At 39.6% G+C, this 23,694-nt stretch overlaps 1 protein-coding gene across 1 annotated transcript in view; it reads left to right on the forward strand.

Annotated features, from left to right (window-relative positions):
• The first annotated feature begins 360 nt into the window (after positions 1–360).
• The window catches only part of LOC128695983 (cytochrome P450 4c3-like), a 53,423-nt gene continuing 30,089 nt past the window's right edge, over positions 361–23,694 (forward strand). Inside the window, exons 1-3 of the mRNA XM_070092828.1 lie at positions 361–578; positions 13,445–13,548; positions 15,182–15,367. Of these exons, the coding sequence (XP_069948929.1) occupies positions 361–578; positions 13,445–13,548; positions 15,182–15,367 (508 nt within the window). The remainder of the gene's footprint in view (positions 579–13,444; positions 13,549–15,181; positions 15,368–23,694) is intronic.

Raw genomic sequence — 23,694 nt, forward strand, 5'->3', positions numbered from 1 at the left:
GGTCATAGAGTGCCTGTGCTAACTTTCCTATGGTGTAGAAATATACCTAGTTGGATGAATCTTATTGTGGCTAGCTGGTCTAGTGGCTAACGCGACGGGCTGGAGTTTTGAGACTATGACCGCGGGTTCAATCCCGGCCGGGGGTATGGTTTATTTCCAATCGTGTCATTACGATTTCTTGAGTCATGTTAACACATCTACTGAACAAACAAGTGCTGGTATTTCATTCACTGAGACAGTTAACCTTGGTGGGAAACAGCCGATATGTTAAAAAATTAAACGTTGTCTACCAACTCCAGCGACGATGAGCTGAACAGGAATTAGAACCATGATCTGTGCTGGAGCTTCCCAGTGTTTATTATGAGTCTGGTGCTGACAGTGCAGCACATTTGGTACCGAGGCTTCAGCAGGAAGACACATTGGGTACCGAGGCTTCAGCAGGAAGACACATTGGGTACCGAGGCTTCAGCAGGAAGACACATTGGGTACCGAGGCTTCAGCAGGAAGACACATTGGGTACCGAGGCTTCAGCAGGAAGACACATTGGGTACCGAGGCTTCAGCAGGAAGACACATTGGGTACCGAGGCTTCAGCAGGAAGATTGTGCCTTACGTTTACTAATATTCTGGAAAATATTTTTTTGTTGGCTCTCCTGTGTTGTAGTTTGACGAATTTTGGATTCCTTCGTTTCTTAAGTGTCCTGATGGACACATCAAAACGTGCAGTCTGACTACATGAATCAATAACAACTCATTAGCTCTGTGATACAGTGAAACCTTATTTATCCATACAGTAACTGTTCTGTTTGGTTTGATAATAGAAAACTCTGGTTTATTATTGAGTATTCACTGCAGATAGATTTTCGGGTTCCTAACACACAGGAGGCAAACAAGTAGTAATAAACAGCAAAATCCAGCATCAGCGAGGTAAATAGCTTATTTCCCCAAGGTGCTGTCCAAGCACCTCTGCTGTTTCACACCCTCATAGCAAACTTAGATAAAACACCCATCGCAATTGTGTAACATCATTTGCAGATGACACTAAAATAAGCATAAAAACACTAGGGTAGAAGACACTAAAAAATTACAGGAAGATATAAGCAGTGTTTTTCCAGTGGGCAGGGGAGAAGAACATTAAGTTCAAAAGTAATCAGTTCCAACTTAGGTATGGAAAGAATGAAGAACTCAAAAGGAACACAGTATACAAAACTGAAGTGGATCATCAAATAGAACGAAAGTAACATGTGAAAGACTTGAGAATACCTGTCAGCTGACCTTTCTTTCTAAGAACATAAAACAAAGGTCAAGACAGCCAGGAGAATGATGGGTTGGATATTGAGAATCTTCAAATCAAGAGAAATAATGGCAGTAGTGACACTTTTCAAACTGTTAGTGTTCCCTTATTTGGAATATTGCTCAGTGTTGACGGCCCCGTTCAAGGCAAGAGAAATATCAGACCCTGAACAAATACAGAGATTGTATACGGCCCACGTAGAGCAAATAAAACATTTAAATTACTGCGAACGTCTTAAAGACGTCAATATGTACTCACTGAGAGGTACGTGATAATATATACATGTTAGGTAGGTACTAGAGGGCCTGGTCCCAAATCTGCACACTGCTGTATCAATATACAGGGTGACCACAAAAAAGAAGTCACAAACAGTTAGGTCCAGTGACCTCTGCAAATGGCCTGCAAGGTCACCGGACCTAACTGCTTGTGACTTTCCTTTGGGGGCACGTGAAGAGTACAGTTTACGTTCCACCACTACCTGCAACCCTGGAGGAGTTGAAAATTTCGATCACTGAAGCAGTTCGCATGATAACACCAGATAATTTGCAGAGTGTCTGGACCGAACTGGACTATCGCACTGATGCTTGCCGAGCAACCAGAGCGGCGCACATATAGTGCCTTTAATGCTATCTATCCTATACCACATGAAACTGAATGAGATCCTGCATCTGAAGCTTCTGTGAAAGATTAATACAATAAAGTTACATGTTAAACATTGTAGATGAATGGTTCAGAGAACGGACATGTTGTTGAATTAGACACATGTGCAACTCTTGGGTATCAATAAAGATACCCAAGAGTTGCACATGTGTCTAATTCAACATGTTAAACATGTTTGAAATCAGGAAGTGTTTTTTTTGGGCACACTGTACTAGAGCGAGAGACATGGAAGGAAGTGCAAAATAAACCCAGTGTAAAGCAGAGGTGCGGTGAGCACATTCAAGATTTTTAAACATCTTCACAGAAGATATCAAAAATACTGCTGGAACGTCTTCAACAGAAAAATGGCAAGTATCTTCACCAGGTGACAGATCAACCAGTTTGTGACGAATGTTTGGGGCAGTGGGCCTCCAGTAGCAACAGCCAGCTTTTCATCTCATCCCCTGCATGCATGCAGGGGATGAGATGAAAAGCTGTAAGCCTTCTCCCTGAAAGCTGGCTGCCTTGGATCAAAGTCTAGCGCAAGCTGGACGCCAAGGTATTGGTCCAGTGTGGTGATTTTTTTTTTTTTTTCAACAAGTCGGTCGTCTCCCACCGAGGCAGGGTGACCCAAAAAAGAAAGAAAATCCCCAAAAAGAAAATACTTTCATCATCATTCAACACTTTCACCACACTCACACATTATCACTGCTTTTGCAGAGGTGCTCAGAATACAACAGTTTAGAAGCATATACGTATAAAGATACACAACATATCCCTCCAAACTGCCAATATCCCAAACCCCTCCTTTAAAGTGCAGGCATTGTACTTCCCATTTCCAGGACTCAAGTCCGACTATATGAAAATAACCGGTTTCCCTGAATCCCTTCACTAAATATTACCCTGCTCACACTCCAACAGATCGTCAGGTCCCAAGTATCATTCGTCTCCATTCACTCCTATCTAACACGCTCATGCACGCTTGCTGGAAGTCCAAGCCCCTCGCCCACAAAACCTCCTTTACCCCCTCTTTCCAACCCTTTCGAGGACGACCCCTACCCCTCTTTCCTTCCCCTATAGATTTATATGCTTTCCATGTCATTCTACTTTGATCCATTCTCTCTAAATGACCAAACCACCTCAACAACCCCTCTTCTGCCCTCTGACTAATGCTTTTATTAACTCCACACCTTCTCCTAATTTCCACACTCCGAATTTTCTGCATAATATTTACACCACACATTGCCCTTAGACAGGACATCTCCACTGCCTCCAACCGTCTCCTCGCTGCTGCATTTACCACCCAAGCTTCACATCCATATAAGAGTGTTGGTACTACTATACTTTCATACATTCCCTTCTTTGCCTCCATAGATAACGTTTTTTGACTCCACATATACCTCAACGCACCACTCACCTTTTTTCCCTCATCAATTCTATGATTAACCTCATCCTTCATAAATCCATCCGCCGACACGTCAACTCCCAAGTATCTGAAAACATTCACTTCTTCCATACTCCTCCTCCCCAATTTGATATCCAATTTTTCTTTATCTAAATCATTTGATACCCTCATCACCTTACTCTTTTCTATGTTCACTTTCAACTTTCTACCTTTACACACATTCTCAAACTCATCCACTAACCTTTGCAATTTTTCTTTAGAATCTCCCATAAGCACAGTATCATCAGCAAAAAGTAACTGTGTCAATTCCCATTTTGAATTTGATTCCCCATAATTTAATCCCACCCCTCTCCCGAACACCCTAGCATTTACTTCTTTTACAACCCCATCTATAAATATATTAAACAACCATGGTGACATTACACATCCCTGTCTAAGACCTACTTTTACCGGGAAGTATTCTCCCTCTCTTCTACACACCCTAACCTGAGCCTCACTATCCTCATAAAAGCTCTTTACAGCATTTAGTAACTTACCACCTATTCCATAAACTTGCAACATCTGCCACATTGCTCCTCTATCCACTCTATCATATGCCTTTTCTAAATCCATAAATGCAATAAAAACTTCCCTACCTTTATCTAAATACTGTTCACATATATGCTTCAATGTAAACACTTGATCTACACATCCCCTACCCACTCTGAAGCCTCCTTGCTCATCCGCAATTCTACATTCTGTCTTACCTCTAATTCTTTCAATTATAACTCTACCGTATACTTTTCCTGGTATACTCAGTAAACTTATTCCTCTATAATTTTTACAATCTCTTTTGTCCCCTTTCCCTTTATATAAAGGGACTATACATGCTCTCCGCCAATCCCTAGGTACCTTCCCCTCTTTCATACATTTATTAAACAAAAGTACCAACCACTCCAACACTATATCCCCCCCTGCTTTTAACATTTCTGTCATGATCCCATCAGTTCCAGCTGCTTTACCCCCTTTCATTCTACGTAATGCCTCACGTACCTCCACCACACTTACATTCTGCTCTTCTTCACTCCTAAAAGATGGTATACCTCCCTGGCCAGTGCATGAAATTACCGCCTCCCTTTCTTCCTCAACATTATCATCATATCTTATATTATATATGCCCATTCGGCACGACATATATATATATATATATATATATATATATATATATATATATATATATATATATATATATATATATATATATATATATATATATATATATGTCGTGCCGAAGAGGCAGAACTTGCGATCTTGGCTTAAATAGCAACGCTCATCTTGCCATATAGGACAAGCGAAAATTTGTGTATGCAATAATTTCGCCAAAATCATTCTGAACCTAACGAAAAAAATATATTTCACTGTGTTTGTTTAGTATTAAATTATTGTAAACAAATCTAAAATATATTTAGTTGGGTTAGGCTAAAATAAATTGTTCTTGTTATAATAAGGTTAGGTAAGTTTTCTAAGATTCTTTTGGTGCAAAATTAAATTTTTTTACATTAACATTAATGAAAAAAATATATCTTTAAACGTATAAGAGAAAATTTTAGAAAGGACTTAATTTTAAATGAGTTCTTGCTAATTGACCAGTTTTACATATTCGGCACGACATATATATATATATATATATATATATATATATATATATATATATATATATATATATATATATATATATATATATATATATATATATATATATATATATATATATGTCGTGCCGAATAGGCAGAACTTGCGATCTTGGCTTAAATAGCAACGCTCATCTTGCCATATAGGACAAGCGAAAATTTGTGTATGCAATAATTTCGCCAAAATCATTCTGAACCTAACGAAAAAAATATATTTCACTGTGTTTGTTTAGTATTAAATTATTGTAAACAAATCTAAAATATATTTAGTTGGGTTAGGCTAAAATAAATTGCTCTTGTTATAATAAGGTTAGGTAAGTTTTCTAAGATTCTTTTGGTGCAAAATTAAATTTTTTTACATTAACATTAATGAAAAAAATATATCTTTAAACGTATAAGACAAAATTTTAGAAAGGACTTAATTTTAAATGAGTTCTTGCCAATTGACCAGTTTTACATATTCGGCACGACACACACATATATACACACATATATATATACATATATATATATATATATATATATATATATATATATATATATATATATATATATATATATATATATATATATATATATATATATATATATATATATATGCCACCTTTATATCAACAATGTATCTCTTAAATCTTCTGTGCCATATTATGTAATAAAATATTCCTATTGGTAAAAAAAAAATAGTTTAAAAGATGGGGTGGTAGGGGAAGTGGAATATTCAAATGGCTTCAGGAAGAAATCCAAATATTCTTCCTTGAAGCCTTTTTATCCACTTCTCCGAGGCTATGGGTCCCACAATTTACACCAGAGGTGGACCCCACCCTTTATATTATATATATATATATATATATATATTTATATTATATATATATATATATATATGTGTGTGTGTGTGTGTGTGTGTGTGTGTGTGTGTGTGTGTGTGTGTGTGTGTGTGTGTGTATATATATATATATATATATATATATATATATTTGTGTGAATATATGGAAAGCAAGTGTATATATATATATATATATATATATATCAATGTTGTGTAATTATGCTAATATTAGTAATAAAGGTTATCTATCACATTTATTCCATCTTGATATCAAAAACACGATAGATAACCTAGAAGCACATTAAAGATGCCGAAATTAATAATAAAAGGAATATTATATGGACAGGCAGAGGCGGTGTTTACATCACAGCAAACAATCTTAACCAATTTTCTTTTTGGTGGGCAGTTATCCAGTCAGACCAATTATTAGCTCCATAGGGTCAGTTTCATATAAATTATCCAAATGGCTTGTTGATATTTTGAGCCCTATTGTTGGCAAAATTTCTAACTTTAATGTTAAAAACAACATAGACTTGGTTGATAAATTAAGCTCCTTGACTGACTTAAATGATTTTAACATGGTTAGTTTTGATGTTACTTCCTTGTTTACGAAAGTTCCTGTTGATGATTTATTAAGTTTCTTATCTGAAGAACTCGTTAACTATGATTTACCATTGCCAGTTCCTACTATCATTAAACTTATTAAACTTTGCATTGTTGATGCAAAATTTGTATTTAATGATAAGTTTTACACTCAGAAGTTTGGTATGGCAATGGGAAATCCTCTTTCACCTGTTCTTAGTAACCTATACATGGAATTTTTTGAAACAAGGTTGCTTAACACAATCCTCCCTAATAGAGCTAAATGGTTCAGATATGTTGATGATATTTTGTGTCTTATGCCCAAAAATGTAGATATACACCATTTCCTTGGAAAATTAAATAGCTTATCCCATTCTATTACTTTACTGTTGAGTTTGAAGAAAATAACTCATTGCCTTTTCTAGATGTTTTAATTATTAAGGGTAATAATGAATTCAAATTTAAAATTTACAGAAAACCTACAAATAACTGTTCCTATGTCCACTATTATTCCTCGCATCAAGATAGAGTCAAACTGTCTGTTTTCTCATCAATGTTTTTGAGAGCTTTACGAATTTGTAGTCCCGAGTTCACAGACGAAGAAATATAAAAAATTTATGAAATAGGTAATGATTTAAAATACCCAAGAAATGTAATTGATAAATCTTTTAAAGTTGCTAGAAATACTTTTTACAATCCAAAAAGGGACAACCAGCCTTATTCAACTAAAAATATGTTGGTTCTCCCTTACCATGAAAACTTGGTTGATATGCCTTCTCTTCTTAAGACTTTTAATATTAAAGTTGTATTCAAAAATCTTGATACAGTAAAAAAACTTTTGATAAAGAATTCCCCCCAAAATGCTGATGGATGTGTCTATAAGATTCCTTGTAAAATTTGCGATAAAGTTTATTACGGTCAAACTGGTAAAAATCTCGAACTAAGATTAAAACAACATAAATATAGCATTAGAACTGGACAAGATTCCAATGCTCTATTTATTCATGTAAGAGATTTTAACCATCCAATTGATTTTCAAAAAGTTGAGAAAGTAGTATCAAGCAAGTCCATGGTCGACAGGAATATAATTGAATCTTGTTTCATAAAAAGCAGTTTTGACAATAATATGAATATTTCCTTTGGTTTATATAAATTAGATCCATTTATAATTAATAGAATTTGGGAAGAATTTAATAATACACTGGACAAATAAATTTTAAAATTTCTTTTCTTGGGTAGAATAGTTTGTTGGTGGGTTGTGCAAAGGACCTGTCCAGTTGGGCCGGCGCGCGTCAGGTGTTTAACCGTTGTGGGATCTGATAGTGAGGTGCTGGCCAGACCCCTTATATACCTTCCTTGGATGCTTTACTTTCATAGTTCCTTGATAATGTGAGTAGTCACGAAACCGCTTGCAATTTCTCTATTCTTTCAGAGTGGTTGTTTTGCATATATATATATATATATATATATATATATATATATATATATATATATATATATATATATATATATATATATATATAAATTTTTTTTAACTCGTCGGCAGGGTGACCCAAAAAGAAAGAAAATCCCCCAAAAGAAAATACTTTCATCATTATTCAACACTTTCACCTCACCCATACATCACTGTCTTTGCAGAGGCGCTCAGATACGACAATTTAGAAGTCCCTCCAAATTGCCAATATCCCAAACCCATCCTTTAAAAGTGCAGGCATTGTACTTCCCATTTCCAGGACTCAAGTTCGGCTAACCGGATCCCCGAATCCCTTCACAAAATATTACCCTGCTCACACTCCAACAGCTCGTCAGGTCCCAAGAAATATTCGTCTCCATTCACTCCTATCTAACATGCTCACACATGCTTGCTGGAAGTCCAAGCCCCTCGCCCACGAAAACCTCCTTTACCCCCTCCCTCGAACCTTTTCGAGGACGACCGCCTTCCTTACCCTACAGATTTATATGCTCTCCAAGTCATTCTTTGTTCCATTCTCTCAAAATGACCAAACCACCTCATCAGTTCCTCATCAGCCTTCTAATACTTTTAATTATTCCACACCACCTCCTCCTAATTTCCACACTACGAATTCTCTGCATAATATTTACACCACACATTGCCCTTAGACACGACATCTCCACTACCTCCAACCGTCTCCTCGCCTCAGCATTTACAACCCGTGTTTCACACCCACGTAAGTGTTGGTACTATACTCTCGTACAATCCCTTCTTTACCTCCATGGATAACGTTGTCTCCACACATACCTCAACGCACCACTCACCTTTTTTCCTTCATCAATTTTATGGTTTACCTCGTCCTTCATAAACTCATCTGCTGACAAGTCATCTCTCAAATATCTGAAACATTCACTTCTTCCATTCTCCCTCCCTCCAATGTGATATCCATTTTTTCTTTATCTAAATTGTTTGATACCCTCATCACCATATTTTTATTATATTCACTTTCAACTTTCTACCTTTACACACCCTCCCAAACTCGTCCACTAACCTTTGCAACTTTTCTTTAGAATCCCCCGAAAGCATAGTGCCAACAGCAAAAAGTAACTGTCAACTCACATTTTGTATTTGATTCCACATAATTTAATCCCACCCCTCTCTCCATTTATAAATATATTAAACAACCATGGTGACATTACACATTCCTTCCTAAGACCTACTTCTACTGGGAAGTAATCTCTCTCTCTCTCTCCTACACTCCCTAACCTGAGCCTCACTATCCTCATAAAAACTCTTTACATCATTTAGTAACTTACTACCCATTCCAATACACTTGCAACATCTGCTACATTGCCTCCTTTATCCACTCTATTATATATCTTTTCTAAATCCTTAAATACACTGAAAGCTTCCCTACCTTTATCTAAATACTGTTCACATATAAGCTTCAATGTAAACACCTGTTCTACACATCCCCTATCAATTCTAAAGCTTCCTTGCTCATCTGCAATCCTGCTCTCTGTCTTACCTCTAGTTCTTTCAATTATAACCCTACCAATCACTTTACTTATTATACCCAGTAAACTTATTCCCTTATAATTTTTAAAATCTCTTTTGTCCCTCTTCCCTTTATATAAAGGAATTTACACGCTCTCTGCCAATCTCTAGGTACCTTCCCATCCTTCATTCATTTTTTATTTATTATTATCACACTGGCCGATTCCCACCAAGGCAGGGTGGCCCGAAAAAGAAAAACTTTCACCATCATTCACTCCATCACTGTCTTGCCAGAAAGGTGCTTTACACTACAGTTTTTAAACTGTAACATTAACACCCCTCCTTCAGAGTGCAGACACTGAACTTCCCATCTCCAGGACTCAAGTCCGGCCTGCCGGTTTCCCTGAACCCCTTCATAAATGTTACTTTGCTCACACTCCAACAGCACGTCAAGTATTAAAAACCATTTGTCTCCATTCACTCCTATCAAACACGCTCACGCATGCCTGCTGGAAGTCCAAGCCCCTCGCACACAAAACCTCCTTTACCCCCTCCCTCCAACCTTTCCTAGGCCGACCCCTACCCCGCCTTCCTTCCACTACAGACTGATACACTCTTGAAGTCATTCTGTTTCGCTCCATTCTCTCTACATGTCCGAACCACCTCAACAACCCTTCCTCAGCCCTCTGGACAACAGTTTTGGTAATCCCGCACCTCCTCCTAACTTCCAAACAACGAATTCTCTGCATTATATTCACACCACACATTGCCCTCAGACATGACATCTCCACTGCCTCCAGCCTTCTCCTCGCTGCAACATTCATCACCCATGCTTCACACCCATATAAGAGCGTTGGTAAAACTATACTCTCATACATTCCCCTCTTTGCCTCCAAGGACAAAGTTCTTTGTCTCCACAGACTCCTAAGTGCACCACTCACTCTTTTCCCCTCATCAATTCTATGATTCACCTCATCTTTCATAGACCCATCCGCTGACACGTCCACTCCCAAATATCTGAATACATTCACCTCCTCCATACTCTCTCCCTCCAATCTGATATCCAATCTTTCATCACCTAATCTTTTTTTAGCATCATAACCTTGCTCTTTCCAGTATTCACTCTTAATTTTCTTCTTTTGCACACCCTACCAAATTCATCCACCAATCTCTGCAACTTCTCTTCAGAATCTCCCAAGAGCACAGTATCATCAGCAAAGAGCAACTGTGACAACTCCCACTTTATGTGTGATTCTTCATCTTTTAACTCACGCCTCTTGCCAAGACCCTCGCATTTACTTCTCTTACAACCCCATCTATAAATATATTAAACAACCACGGTGACATCACACATCCTTGTCTAAGGCCTACTTTTACTGGGAAATAATTTCCCTCTTTCCTACATACTCTAACTTGAGCCTCACTATCCTCGTAAAAACTCTTCACTGCTTTCAGTAACCTACCTCCTACACCATACACCTGCAACATCTGCCACATTGCCCCCCTATCCACCCTGTCATACGCCTTTTCCAAATCCATAAATGCCACAAAGACCTCTTTAGCCTTATCTAAATACTGTTCTCTTATATGTTTCACTGTAAACACCTGGTCCACACACCCCCTACCTTTCCTAAAGCCTCCTTGTTCATCTGCTATCCTATTCTCCGTCTTACTCTTAATTCTTTCAATAATAACTCTACCATACACTTTACCAGGTATACTCAACAGACTTATCCCCATATAATTTTTGCACTCTCTTTTGTCCCCTTTGCCTTTATACAAAGGAACTATGCATGCTCTCTGCCAATCCCTAGGTACCTTACCCTCTTCCATACATTTATTAAATAATTGCACCAACCACTCCAAAACTATATCCCCACCTGCTTTTAACATTTCTATCTTTATCCCATCAATCCCGGCTGCCTTACCCCCTTTCATTTTACCTACTGCCTCACGAACTTCCCCCACACTCACAACTGGCTCTTCCTCACTCCTACAAGATGTTATTCCTCCTTGCCCTATACACGATATCACAACTTCCCTATCTTCACCAACATTTAACAATCCCTCAAAATATTCCCTCCATCTTCCCAATACCTCTAACTCTCCATTTAATAACTCTCCTCTCCTATTTTTAACTGACAAATCCATTTGTTCTCTAGGCTTCCTTAACTTGTTAATCTCACTCCAAATCTTTTTCTTATTTTCAACAAAATTTGTTGATAACATCTCACCTACTCTCTTATTTATTAAACAAAAATACAAAACCAGTCCAACATTATATATCCCCCTGCTTTTAACATTTCTGTCATGATCCCGTCAGTTCCAGCTGCTTTACCCACTTTCATTCTACATAATGCCTCACGCACCTCCCCCACACTCATCCTCCTCTTCTTCACCCATAAAAGTGAATGAAGTTACTGCCTTCCTTACTTCATCGACATATAAATGTTCCTCAAAATATTCCCGCCATATACTCAATACCTCCAGCTTCCCATCTACTAACTCCCCTACTTTGTTTTTAACTGACAAATTCATTTGTTCTCTAGGCTTTCTTAACTTGTTTATCTCACTCTAAATTTTTTTCTTATTTTCAGCAAAATTTCTTGACAGTGCCTGTCCCACTATCATTTGCTCTTCTTTTGCACTCTCTTCACCTTTCTTTTACTTTCCATATACTCTGCCTTTCTTATACACTTTTGCTTTGTAAAAACCTCTCGTAAGCTACTTTTTTCTCTTTTATCACACCCTTTACTTCATCATTCCACCATTCACTCCTCTTTCCTCCTGCAACCACCCTCCAATAACCACAAACTTCTGCACCACATTCTAATACTGCATTTTTAAAACTATCCCATCCCTCTTCAACCCTCCCCCACTACCCATACTTGCACTAGCCTACCTTAAATCTCACCCTAACTTTCTCCTTCCTTAGTTTATAAACTTTCCCCACTCTCTTACTTACTGTTGTCATTTACCTTTTGTCCCATCTACCTCTTATACTAACTGTAGCTACAACAAGGTAATGGTCCCATACATCCATTGCTCCTTTATAAACATGTACACTCTGAAGCCTACCCTTGAACCTTTTATCCACCGATACATAATCTAACAAACTACTTTCATTACTTGCTATATCGTATCTTGTATACCTGTTTATCAATCACGAGTGCAACGGACAAGTGAACTAGCAGCAGCAACACTCACAGCAAGAGGCATTCTTGAGCTTCCCCAGCGCTCGGACTTAATATCCAATGCTGGTGGTGACTCCAAAAGGATCATGTAATGCTTGCTGCCTTTGCACCTCCTGACATCGTCTGCTGCTATGCAGCTGCCACACCCTTCGAGTCCAGTGTGGCCGGGGTTTGTGGCAGCCCAAGGTGCTTAGTTTCTCCCTCTGAGCCCCGTGAGGCGGGGAATGGGGCTAGGCCTGGGGATAGCTAGTCCCCAGGCCCAGACTGGGCGAATATACCGGCGAATCTACAGCAACAACAATTATTTATCCTCTTTTTCATAAAATATGTATTACTTATTACCAAACCCCTTTCTACACATAGTTTATTTAAAGGCTCCCCATTTTCATTTACCCATGGCACCCCAAATTTACCTACTACTTCCTCTACAACATTTTTACCCACTTTAACATTGAGATCCTCAACCACAAGTATTCTCTCACTTGGTTCAAAACTTCCCATGCACTCAACGTTTTCTAAAATCTCTGTCTTCTTTACACTTCTCTCTTCTCTGTAACCCACTTTTCACATCCAACCGTAACTTTACTCTGCTTAAACTTGAATTTATACATTTATATTCCTTCTTTTCCTGCCATAACCTATCCTTCAACATTATTGTTACCCGTTCCTTATCTCTAACTCTCTCAGATACTCCTGACTTAATCCCATATATTTCTCCCCACAAACTCCCCTACCCCCTTCAGCTTTGTTTCGCTTAGAACTAGGACATCCAACTTAGCTTACTTACTGCAATAATATCATGATTCAGAAGTAAAAGATATCCTGCACAGTACTGCTAAAATAAAGAAGCATAAGTAACCTGTGTATGTAACCGTTGTATATAACTAGATTCTGTACACAGGTGATCCTGAGTAGTCAAAAACACCTGGACAAGAGTCGTGATTACGACTTTCTCCACCCCTGGCTCGGCACTGGTCTCCTCACCTCCACAGGTCAGTTATTGTCCTCACCAAGTATTTGTTAATATTCTTGCCCAGTATATACTCATTCTTTTACACGTATATTTAACCATGCATTTACTCTTGAACTTACTCATACATTTATCCATGTATTTTGACGTGTACTTGCCCACGTATTTGCTCATCAGCTTGCTTATATACTTACGTATTGCTCTTCTTATTTACCCCTGTGTATGCTTTGCAAAAGCCGCATCTTTAAGTGTGTATAAAACTTAATTTGAGTTGTGATTTGCATTTACTTCTGGATAGAGCAGACATCCTTCATTTAAAAAATACGTTTAAGAAGCACTGGAGAGGAAAATATAAATGTATTATGAATGTAAGCAGTAGTGTGCCCGTCAGCTATACATGCCATCTGATTTAAGTATTTTGTTAATTCATCACATGGACAGGGCGGGATTCTGACCTACGGCGAACCAGTCCTAAACCTAGCAAGCAGGTGCCCTGTAAATAGTTTATATAACTCGAGAGATGTGCTCCTTTTACCTCTCTTTGGTCTTTGGCCTTTTTTTTTTATCTATTCATTTTCTCTTACACTACCATTCACAGGACGGCTGTGGCGGTGCACGGTAAATTAACCGATTCGGCGGCAAAATTTAAAAAAAAACTGTGGCATAAGATTCAAAAAAAAAAAAAAAAAAAAACTGTGGCATATTTTAAGAACATAAGAAAGAAAGAACACTGCAACAGGCCTAGTGACCCATGCAGAGCAGGTCCATGTCCCCCTCCCCGGATAAGACCAATGACCCACCCCCCGGATTATCCCAGTGATCCACCCAGTCTGGTCATCCCCACTCATGGATGGAGCACGGCACCAGACCCAGCAGCACAAGCTAGTCAGGTCCAGCACCCACCCACACCCACTCATGTATTTATCTAACCTATTTTTAAAACTACACAACGTTTCAGCCTCAATAACTGTACTCTGGAGTTTGTTCCACTCATCCACAACTCTATTACCAAACCAGTGCTTTCCTATATCATTCCTGAATCTGAATTTTTCCAACTTGAAACCATTGCTGCGAGTCCTGTCTTGGCTGGAAATTTTCAGCACACTATTTACATCCCCTTTATTTATTCGTTTTCCATTTATACACCTCGATCATATCCCCCCTAGTTCTACGCCTTTCAAGAGAGTGCAGATTCAGGGCCCTTAGTCTATCCTCATAGGGAAGATTTCTGATACATGGGATCATCTTTGTCATCCTCCTTTGTACGTTTTCCAGAGCATTTATATCCATTCTGTAATATGGTGACCAGAACTGAGCAGCATAGTCTAAATGAGGCCTAACCAAGGAGATATAGAGTTGAAGAACAACCTGAGGACTTCTATTATTTATACTTCTAGATATGAAGCCAGGAATTATGTTAGCTTTATTGCAAACACTAATGAACTGTTGTCTTGGTTTTAGGTTACTGCTAACCAGAACTCCTAAATACTTTTCGCAATCGGTAGTATTAAGATCTACATTATTTAGTTTATATGTGGCATGGTTAGTTTCCTGTCCAACATTTAGAACTTTGCATTTCTCAATATTAAACTGCATCTGCCACTTCTCCGACCATTGCGTCATTTTGTTAATATTCCTGGTGATGTTTACCTTAGGAAGCAAGTGGCACTCTCGCCGGAAGCTGTTGACCCCGGCCTTCCACTTCAAGATTCTGGAGGATTTTGTGGAGGTTTTCAACAACCAGAGCAACAAGATGGTGCAGAAGTTGCAGCAGAAGGCAGATGGCAAGCCTTTTGATATCTTCCCATTTGTTACGCTCTGTACCCTTGATATTATCTGTGGTAAGCTCTTAAAGTATATTTAATTCTATAAGAAATTAATGGTAGTAATTGCAATTAGCATCGAAATCAATTGGGGTCTATTGTGAAAAGGAATTTCGAACAAATTTTGTATTTAAGAATGTTTTTTGCAGATTCAGATCTATACAGAATTATTATTATTATTGGAAGCGCGCAACCAGAAGGGGTCAGACAGCGTTGGAGAAGGACTCAGGTTCAGTTCAGCGATGAGGACAATTCCAACTCCTTGGATCAAAACCTTTTATCTTCCAACAAAAGCCCCTTATATCGTATCAAAGCCCCTTACTCTGCATTAAAAGCTCTATCTTGTGTCAAGAGCCTTCTCCCTTATCCTAAGTTCCTTAACTTGTATCAAGAACCCCTTAACTTGCACCAAAAGCCACTTATTTTGCATCGAGAGCCACTCATCTTGCATCTTTGGTCCCTCAGCCTGTATTAAGACTGCTCACCTTTCATTAAATTAAGAGCCCCACATTTTGGATCAAGACCCTTGTCTTTCATCAAGAGCCCCTCATCTTTCATCAGTAGTCTTTCGCCTTACATCAAGAGCCTCTCACCATGAAACAAGGGCCCCCCTTCACCGTGCACCAAGAGCCAATCACCTTGTATCAAGAGTTCCTCACCTTGAATCAAGAGCCTCTCAACTTTCATCAAAAGACCATCATTTATCAAGAGTCCCTGATCTCGCATCAAGAGCCCTATGAAGGTTCACGCAGCCCTATCAGACCCTCAAAGAGTATTGATAAGGCTGGTTCCTCCTCATGGAAATAAAAATATGGAAAAATCAATAATAACGTAAGATAAACAATTTTATTAATTAGTATATCCAGTAAAGAATATAAATCACTTAAACATGAAATTGATCCTACTTGAAGCAAAAATGAAATACATAAATAATTAGTGATTCAAAGCTAATATGTACACAGTGACGTAGTGGAGAATGGTGCCGTGCCGATGTTCAGGGCACGTAGCTCTGAATCCTGGTTTGGAACGCTGAGCCATTGTTGATGATGGGGGGGGTGGGCGAGGTAGTTCACACAGGTGGACGTGGCTGATGAAACAGAAGACAGTGTTCCCAACATGAGTAAAGATTCTGACGAACAGAGGTTGACTGTGATCCTCTACCACCACGACACTTGTGAAGCAGTTGAGTCGCCATTAAAGAACTGCCGTGAAACACTGGTGGAGTTAAAAGTGAGGGACGGCTGCTAGAATGGTGTGTAACTGATTAGGTGGTCGGCTATGTATGGAAGGGGGACCAGTGTTGGTAGGTTTACTCTCAGATCTTGTCAAGATCTATACTGCCCTTCTGGTATCTAGCCCGTGTCGAATGACTAGAGCCGACAATCAAGGCTAAAATAAATACCAAATTACATACCAGTCTAGAAATCACTCACACGATAGGCGCACAGCCTTTAAAAGAAATGGTGGGGAGTAAAAGATGACAACACTACATAAGTTCAAATCACGACAGGAATAATAGGTAAAATAAAACCCTAAATAAGAGTGAAGCTCTTACTAAAACTAACTTAACCAGAAACATATAATAATTTATACAGAAGTGGAACGAATACTTAGATTTGACGGGAGCCGTAAGTCAAGTGACTGACCACCAGTTGGAGACACACTCGTCATCTCCCAACCAGGTTAGCAGGAACTATGCACTCACCCTAACTGAACAAGCAAACTGCCCAACAAAATACCACCACCATTCATTCATACTTCCACCACTCCTATCTAATGAACTTTTTCCTGACAAGCACCCCCCCCCCCGTCATTTTGCATCAAGATCCCCTCATCCTGCATAAGAGCACCTTAATTTGCATCAAGAGCCCCTCAGACTGCATGAATGTACCTCCTAGATGGCTGTCAGAGGATTTAGAGACCACCAGAAGTGGTTATGAAAAAGAGAGCGAGAAGTAACTGCAGGTACACGAACTTTCACGTACGGCAGTGGGAAAGACGACTCGAACTGTTGGAGCCTCCCAAGGAAAAGAGAAAAATTAGATGCAAGATGGATGGCCGACCTATGTGCCAAAAGTGGTGCATTACATGACTAGAAGTGGCACACTGCACCCATTGATAACAAAAAGGAAGGCTTATTCATTCAGAAAATATTAACCAAAAACCGATTTGTTGAAAATAATTATAACAGAAATTCGAGTAACTTGCAGCCAGGAACGAGATTTACTGAGAATAAATGTTTTTAGTGATTTTATAATTTCTTGCACATCTATTATTGAGTCATCTTTCACATAAGTAAGTTTTCAGGAAAAAATATTCAGTGAATATGACTAGGAAACAATTGCAGTGATCATCAATATTAAACATGCACACTTATGGAACGACTCTTGTACAGGAGTCGTTCCATAAGTGTACATGTTTAACACTTGTTGGATCTTGAGGCATCAGGCACCAGCAGTGGCTACAATGCACTGCACATTTTTACCAGTCAGTTTAAAACTGACACTCGTGCGGTAGAGTTGTGCTTCGCTCTTTGTTGAGAATTGCAGTTTGTACATCTTAAAATTTAAGGCTTGTTATTACAGTTGCCCATCACATAGCAAAAGAAAAGTTGAAAGTAATAATAAGCGTCAGTTTAATGAACAGTGAGAAAATCAGTTTTTATTTATTGCGGGTCCGTCAGGAAAACTGTTGTGCATTTTTATGTGAAGAAACTCAGATAACAGAAGACTTGTTCTTAAAAGACACCATATAAAAACAATGAAGTTAGTACTTGAGTCTGAATTATGGAAAGAGAATGTGATTAAGAAAATAGAACAAAATAACAAGAAAGCAACATATATCTCTTACAAGTTGCGAAAGTTTGGCGGTGACAGAAACATCCTGCAAAATTGCCTTTGTGTTGGCTAAAAAACGGAAGCCTTTCTCTGTTAGAGAAAAAATTGCTAAGCCTTGTCTCCAGATATTTGCAAGATGTCTTGGTGATGAAAATATTGAAGAAAAAGTAGACGAATAGCTCTGCCAAAGCAAACAGCTACAAGACGCACCAAAAGAATTTTCCCATGATGTATCTGAGCAACTGAAAGACCTTGTCCAGGCTTGGACGAATCTGCTGAAATATTTGATGTAGCCCAGTTAAGCGTTTTTATAAGAGGAATTGATAATGAAGAACTTGTCGGTCTTGAGTCACTTCATCAAAAAAAAAGAGGATCAGACGTATTTGACAAAGTAAAGTCCTGTTTAGAAAATGTACAACTAGATTCTAGTAAACTCACCCATGTTTGTGTTGATGCAGCACCGTCAATAAGTAAAGCCAAAATACTAAAACATCACTCCATTATACACATAGAATCAGTGAGTGGATTACTATTATAATAAAAAAGAAGTGCTAAACCTACAAGGGTCATACAGTGCAGCAGGGCAGGGGATAGTGCAGGATTATAGAGTAGTAAGGGTGGAGTGGACAACAGAGTTAGAAAGGACCGTGAGGAGCACTAGAGGAAGTATTATCAAAGTTTGTGTAGTAAATCAGTTGCTGTCAAAGGTCAACAAGATAGTTTGAGTCAAAGGTGGGTTCGTCAGTAAGAAGGGAAGATAAAGTAAGGTGTTAGAGCAGTGATAACGTCGGAGGTAAATTCTGCTTGCTCATTGATAGGCCGAATAGTTCAGCAGAATATGGCTAACCGAAAATGGAACATGACAGTTCTCACAGACTAACAGGAAGCCTCTTCATGAGATACCCATGAGTAAAACAAGTGTGCTCGAGAGCGCAGTCTCCCAACCTCGGCATCGATGACAAGAAGATGGAAAGAAACCCAAGGTTGGTTTGATAGATTGTAATTTGTTATGCATCATATCAGAGGAATGTTGTTGACAATGGTTGCAAAGGTAGATAGAAATTAGAGCAAAATAGTCTGTGAATGGAACATCTCTATATGAAACTGGGAGGCCATGTGCTGCTGGCCGCCCAGCAGTGTCCGCCAATTCATTGCCCTGAACGTCAACATGACCGGGGACCCAACAGAAAACAATACCTTTGTTGTTTCTAGAGATGCGGCATAACCAAGGTTGTATACGAAGAGCCAGGGGATGAGGTGAATCAAAATTTTTTATAGCTTGCAAAGTACTAAGAGAGTCGGAGACTACCACATATGGTGACAGGCACAGATGCAATATGGATAAGTGCTACAAGAATCGCATACAATTCAGCTGTAAAAATGTTAGCCGAGTCTAATAAATGCCTTCACACTATGCTGTCCGGAAACACTGCTGCAGCCTGACACCGTCAGAAGATTTAGAACCGCCAGTGTATACTGCGATCACATAAGAATGAGAACAGAAGCGATTAAGAAAAAGAGCGAAAAGGAACTTTAGGTATTTGAGCTTCTGTTCACGGCAGTGGGGAAGAACAGACACGAACTGTCAGAACCTCCCATTGGGAAAGGGAAAAAGTTAGATGCTATATAAATGTATAAAGGGGGCAAATGAAGAGAATACAAGAGCGAATATAGATGAAAAGAAAAGGGACGAGTAAGAAGAGGAGACGAACGAACAATGAACTTCTACTAACATCCGTTACTCTCCTATACATCGCGAAGGTCATGATTGCGAACAAAACATCTGAGAAAATGAGCATCATGACGATCGTTCAAGAATGGAATATTCGTCTCTGCATATAGGCTCTCTACAGGTGAAGAGCGAAAAGCATCTAAGCATAAATGTAGTCCCTGGTGATGAATGGGATGAAGAGTAGAAAAAGTTGCAGAAGCTACTGAATGTATGTGGTCGCCACAATCTAGTTTCGATAATATTTGGGCTGAATGCAGTCGGAGGAGTCCCCTACGAAAGATGAGCGAGGGTTTTAAGGAGGGTCAGCCGGCTATGGGAAGTTGTCTTCAAGGTGGTAATGTGAAGTTTCCAGGATAACCGACGATCAAACAGAAGGGCGAGGAAACTGACAGTATCACGTTCATGGATCCTTGAGCCATACAGGTACAATGGATTATCAGGGACGATAGAACGTCTACTGAAAGTAATTTTGTGTTTTAATACTAGAAAATTTAAACTCATAAGTAGTGGCCCAACTGGAAACACGGTTGATGGCATTCTAGAGAGAAACTGCAATGCAGCAACAGACACTGCCTGCACAAGCTATAGCAAAGTCATCAACTTAAAATATTTGATGGAAGAACAGATGCCAGATCATTTAGAGCAAGGAGAAAAAGTGGGGTGCTAAGGACACATCCTTCAGCTTGGGCAAAGTTCGGGGAGAGCATATCATTAATTGAACACAGAAATGTCTTTCAGATAATTAGTTCTTAAGGAAAAATGGCAGATAACTCGGTGGCCTAAGGAGTGAACTTGAGCCAATATGTTTTATCTCCAAGTTGTGTCATATGCCTTCTGAAGATCAAAAAAGATGGTGATAGCCGAGTGGTTATTGGCAAAGGCATTATGAACATGTGTATCTAAATGAATTAAGGAATCAATTGTAGAACGGCCCTTACGAAAGCCATAGTGACTAGTGGAGAGACTATTGTATGTCTCTAAATACCCCATCAAATGTCTATTTACCAGACGTTCTATCACCTTGAAAACTGTACTGGTAAGAGCAAAGGGACGATAGTGGAAGGCATAATGTTTCGAAGTCCCTGGTTTACGAATGGCAGATTTCCACAGCTGAAAGAGAACTCCATGTGACAAAATAAAATTAATTAGACGTAAAAGGACGTAAAAGGGCTGATGGATGTAAATGTTGGAGCATACGAATATGAATGCTGTCAGGCCCAGCTGCCAATGCTCGGCAAGCAGAAAGTGTTGACTTGTTCCAGAATTGTAAAAGACACATTATAGAACTTTTTCAATAGAAAAGCCTAAAGGTTCTAACTCTCTGGCAGACTTGGAGGAAAGAAAAGAGGGGTACAGTTGTCTGTATCTCTCAAGTACTCCAAGATGATTACCAATTTCGGTGGCAACTTCAGCAGGATTTACTATAGTGACCACGGCAACCCGAAGAACAATAACCGGGTCTGGAGAGAATCTGAGACTCAGTTGCCATACTTTTTTCCAGACTGCACTCATAGAGGAAGACAAAGTGACTGGAAACATAATCCCACCAACGAATGCGTTTAGCTTCCCGCATATCATGGCTGGCAACCGCTCTCGTCCGCTTAAAATTAAGGAGTCGCTCTGTGGTCCAATTGTAATATCTTCCCCATGCAGACAGTTTCAAATGTACCACACGAGCACAAGGAGACTACAAAGGTATGCATTTCTGAAAATGCTTGCCGGAGGTTTGGGGTATAGACTGTAAAGCCGGGGTTAAAACTGAGGTCGGGAATTGATGTTACAGGTCATCAATAGACTACGAAGGTGGTTCCTCACTAAAAGCAGTTTGACGTGAGTACAGGTCCCAATTCGCTTGGTCAAATTGCCAGCGTGGACTTCAGGAAGGTGGAGAATTCGAATGGGAAGTGAGGAGGACTGGAAAATGATCACTGTCATTGACTCCACGTGTACAGACCAGTTAATGAAGAGGAAACTGAGAGAGCAATGAATGTAATAAACCATAGCCTGAAACGGGATGGATAACAACGGAATGTAATTTGGGTTCTTGTAAACAAATACAAATGGGATAACTGGGAGAGCAATATCTGTAGCTCACCCCGATTACTATTGAAGCCTCGGTTATTCCACTGTAAATAAGCCATAATTTACAATGGAAAATATACGGGAAATATGAACAGTAGGTGGGTTAGTAAAGTCCACGTATGGAGGGAGCATTAAACAAATAAGAAGCAAAGGATTGGAACGTTGCGAAGTAGAGAGTTGTGCAGATGGAGTAGAAGATTGAAGAGGAGGAACGGGAGGTGGTTCAGTTCCCTTCAATGGTTTTGTCTCCTCTATGTATTTGGAGATAGCGTCTAGTGTTTCAGATGTCAGAGAAGCTGTATATGAGACGACATCGGAGATAGGACGGAAAGGGCGAGTAAAAGCCGAGGGGACGATGGAAGTAACTAAAGAAGGAGGGGGCGAGAGGTTAGAGTTAACTTGGGAAGAAGTTTGGGAGGGAATAGGAGAGGAAGAACACTGGGAGTGAAAAGGAGAGGAGGGGACTGTACAAGGGGGAGGGCGAATCTCCACACTCATAACAGAGCAAGTAAGAATAAAGAAATAGGTACAGAGAATTGAAAAGTGTCTGCGAAGGATAAGCGAAGGAGAGGGTAAAGAAGATTTGCACTCTGGGGACGTTTTAGACTTTGGAGAAGTAGAGGGGCAAAGGGAAACTGCTGTTGCATGAGGTCTTGTAGACATAGGAACTTGCGAGAGAGAAGTTGAAGATTTAAGGACAGTATGAGGCAGTGAGGTAGGGACCACTGAGTTCAGGACTGCAACAGTTAGATGAAGAGCTGACTGTGGAAAGTGTGACTACAGGGAAGACTGTGGGAGTTGGGACCGCAGTTTAAAGGCCTCTTGGTAACTCGAGAATAATAATAATGGGGAAGTCTCCCTTGAAGGCGTAAGTAATGACTTCTGTCTTTTGAGAGAGTAGATTTCTCTTTCATTTACGTATGGAGTTTATCTGGAGTTTATCTGGAGAGAGTTCCGGGGGTCAACGCCCCCGCGGCCCGGTCTGTGACCAGGCCTCCTTAGGTCAGTGTCCCAGGATGCGACCCACACCAGTCGACTAACACCCAGGTACCCATTTTACTGATGGGGAACATAGACAACAGGTGGAAAGAAACACGTCCAATGTTTCTACTCTGGCTGGGAATCGAACCCAGGCCCTCACCGTGTGAAGCGAGAGCGTTAACCACCAGGCCACCAGAGCCTGTTAAGCAAGTTACATTGCTTAACTTTTGACAAAAGTTATGCAAGCTACATTGCCCATCCACTTTGGTCTTGGAGCTCAAGTTGCTCCAGAATGTCGTGACCACATGTCTGGAAATCAGGGTGAACAATGGTAAGAGGCAGAACAACGGTACTGCTACAAGAACTGAGAGAAATGTGTTTTCGAATTGTTACAGGAATAGCGTCTGTGGAAGTAATCAGAGAAAGATTATGAGTCTAGCCAGTATTCTGTACTGTGACGATGTGTACACAACTCTTAAGGACATGAAACGAAATATTTTGTCCAACATGGCGTGGGAGCCCTTTGCTAACACTATGATCAGATAATCAGTGGGAGATGACAGGTTGCAAAGTGAAAAACTTGGTCCATTGTGTACTTTGATGTTTAGTGTGTAAAGGGAGTGAGTGTCGCGTTGGTCTTTTCTGAGTAGAGTGAGAGGCGTTCGAAGCAGTATCATCAAAGAAAGGTCTTGGTCATTTAGATATGGGACTGG

Source organism: Cherax quadricarinatus, chromosome 41, assembly GCF_038502225.1.
Source record: "Cherax quadricarinatus isolate ZL_2023a chromosome 41, ASM3850222v1, whole genome shotgun sequence".
NCBI classification, from domain to species: domain Eukaryota; kingdom Metazoa; phylum Arthropoda; class Malacostraca; order Decapoda; family Parastacidae; genus Cherax; species Cherax quadricarinatus.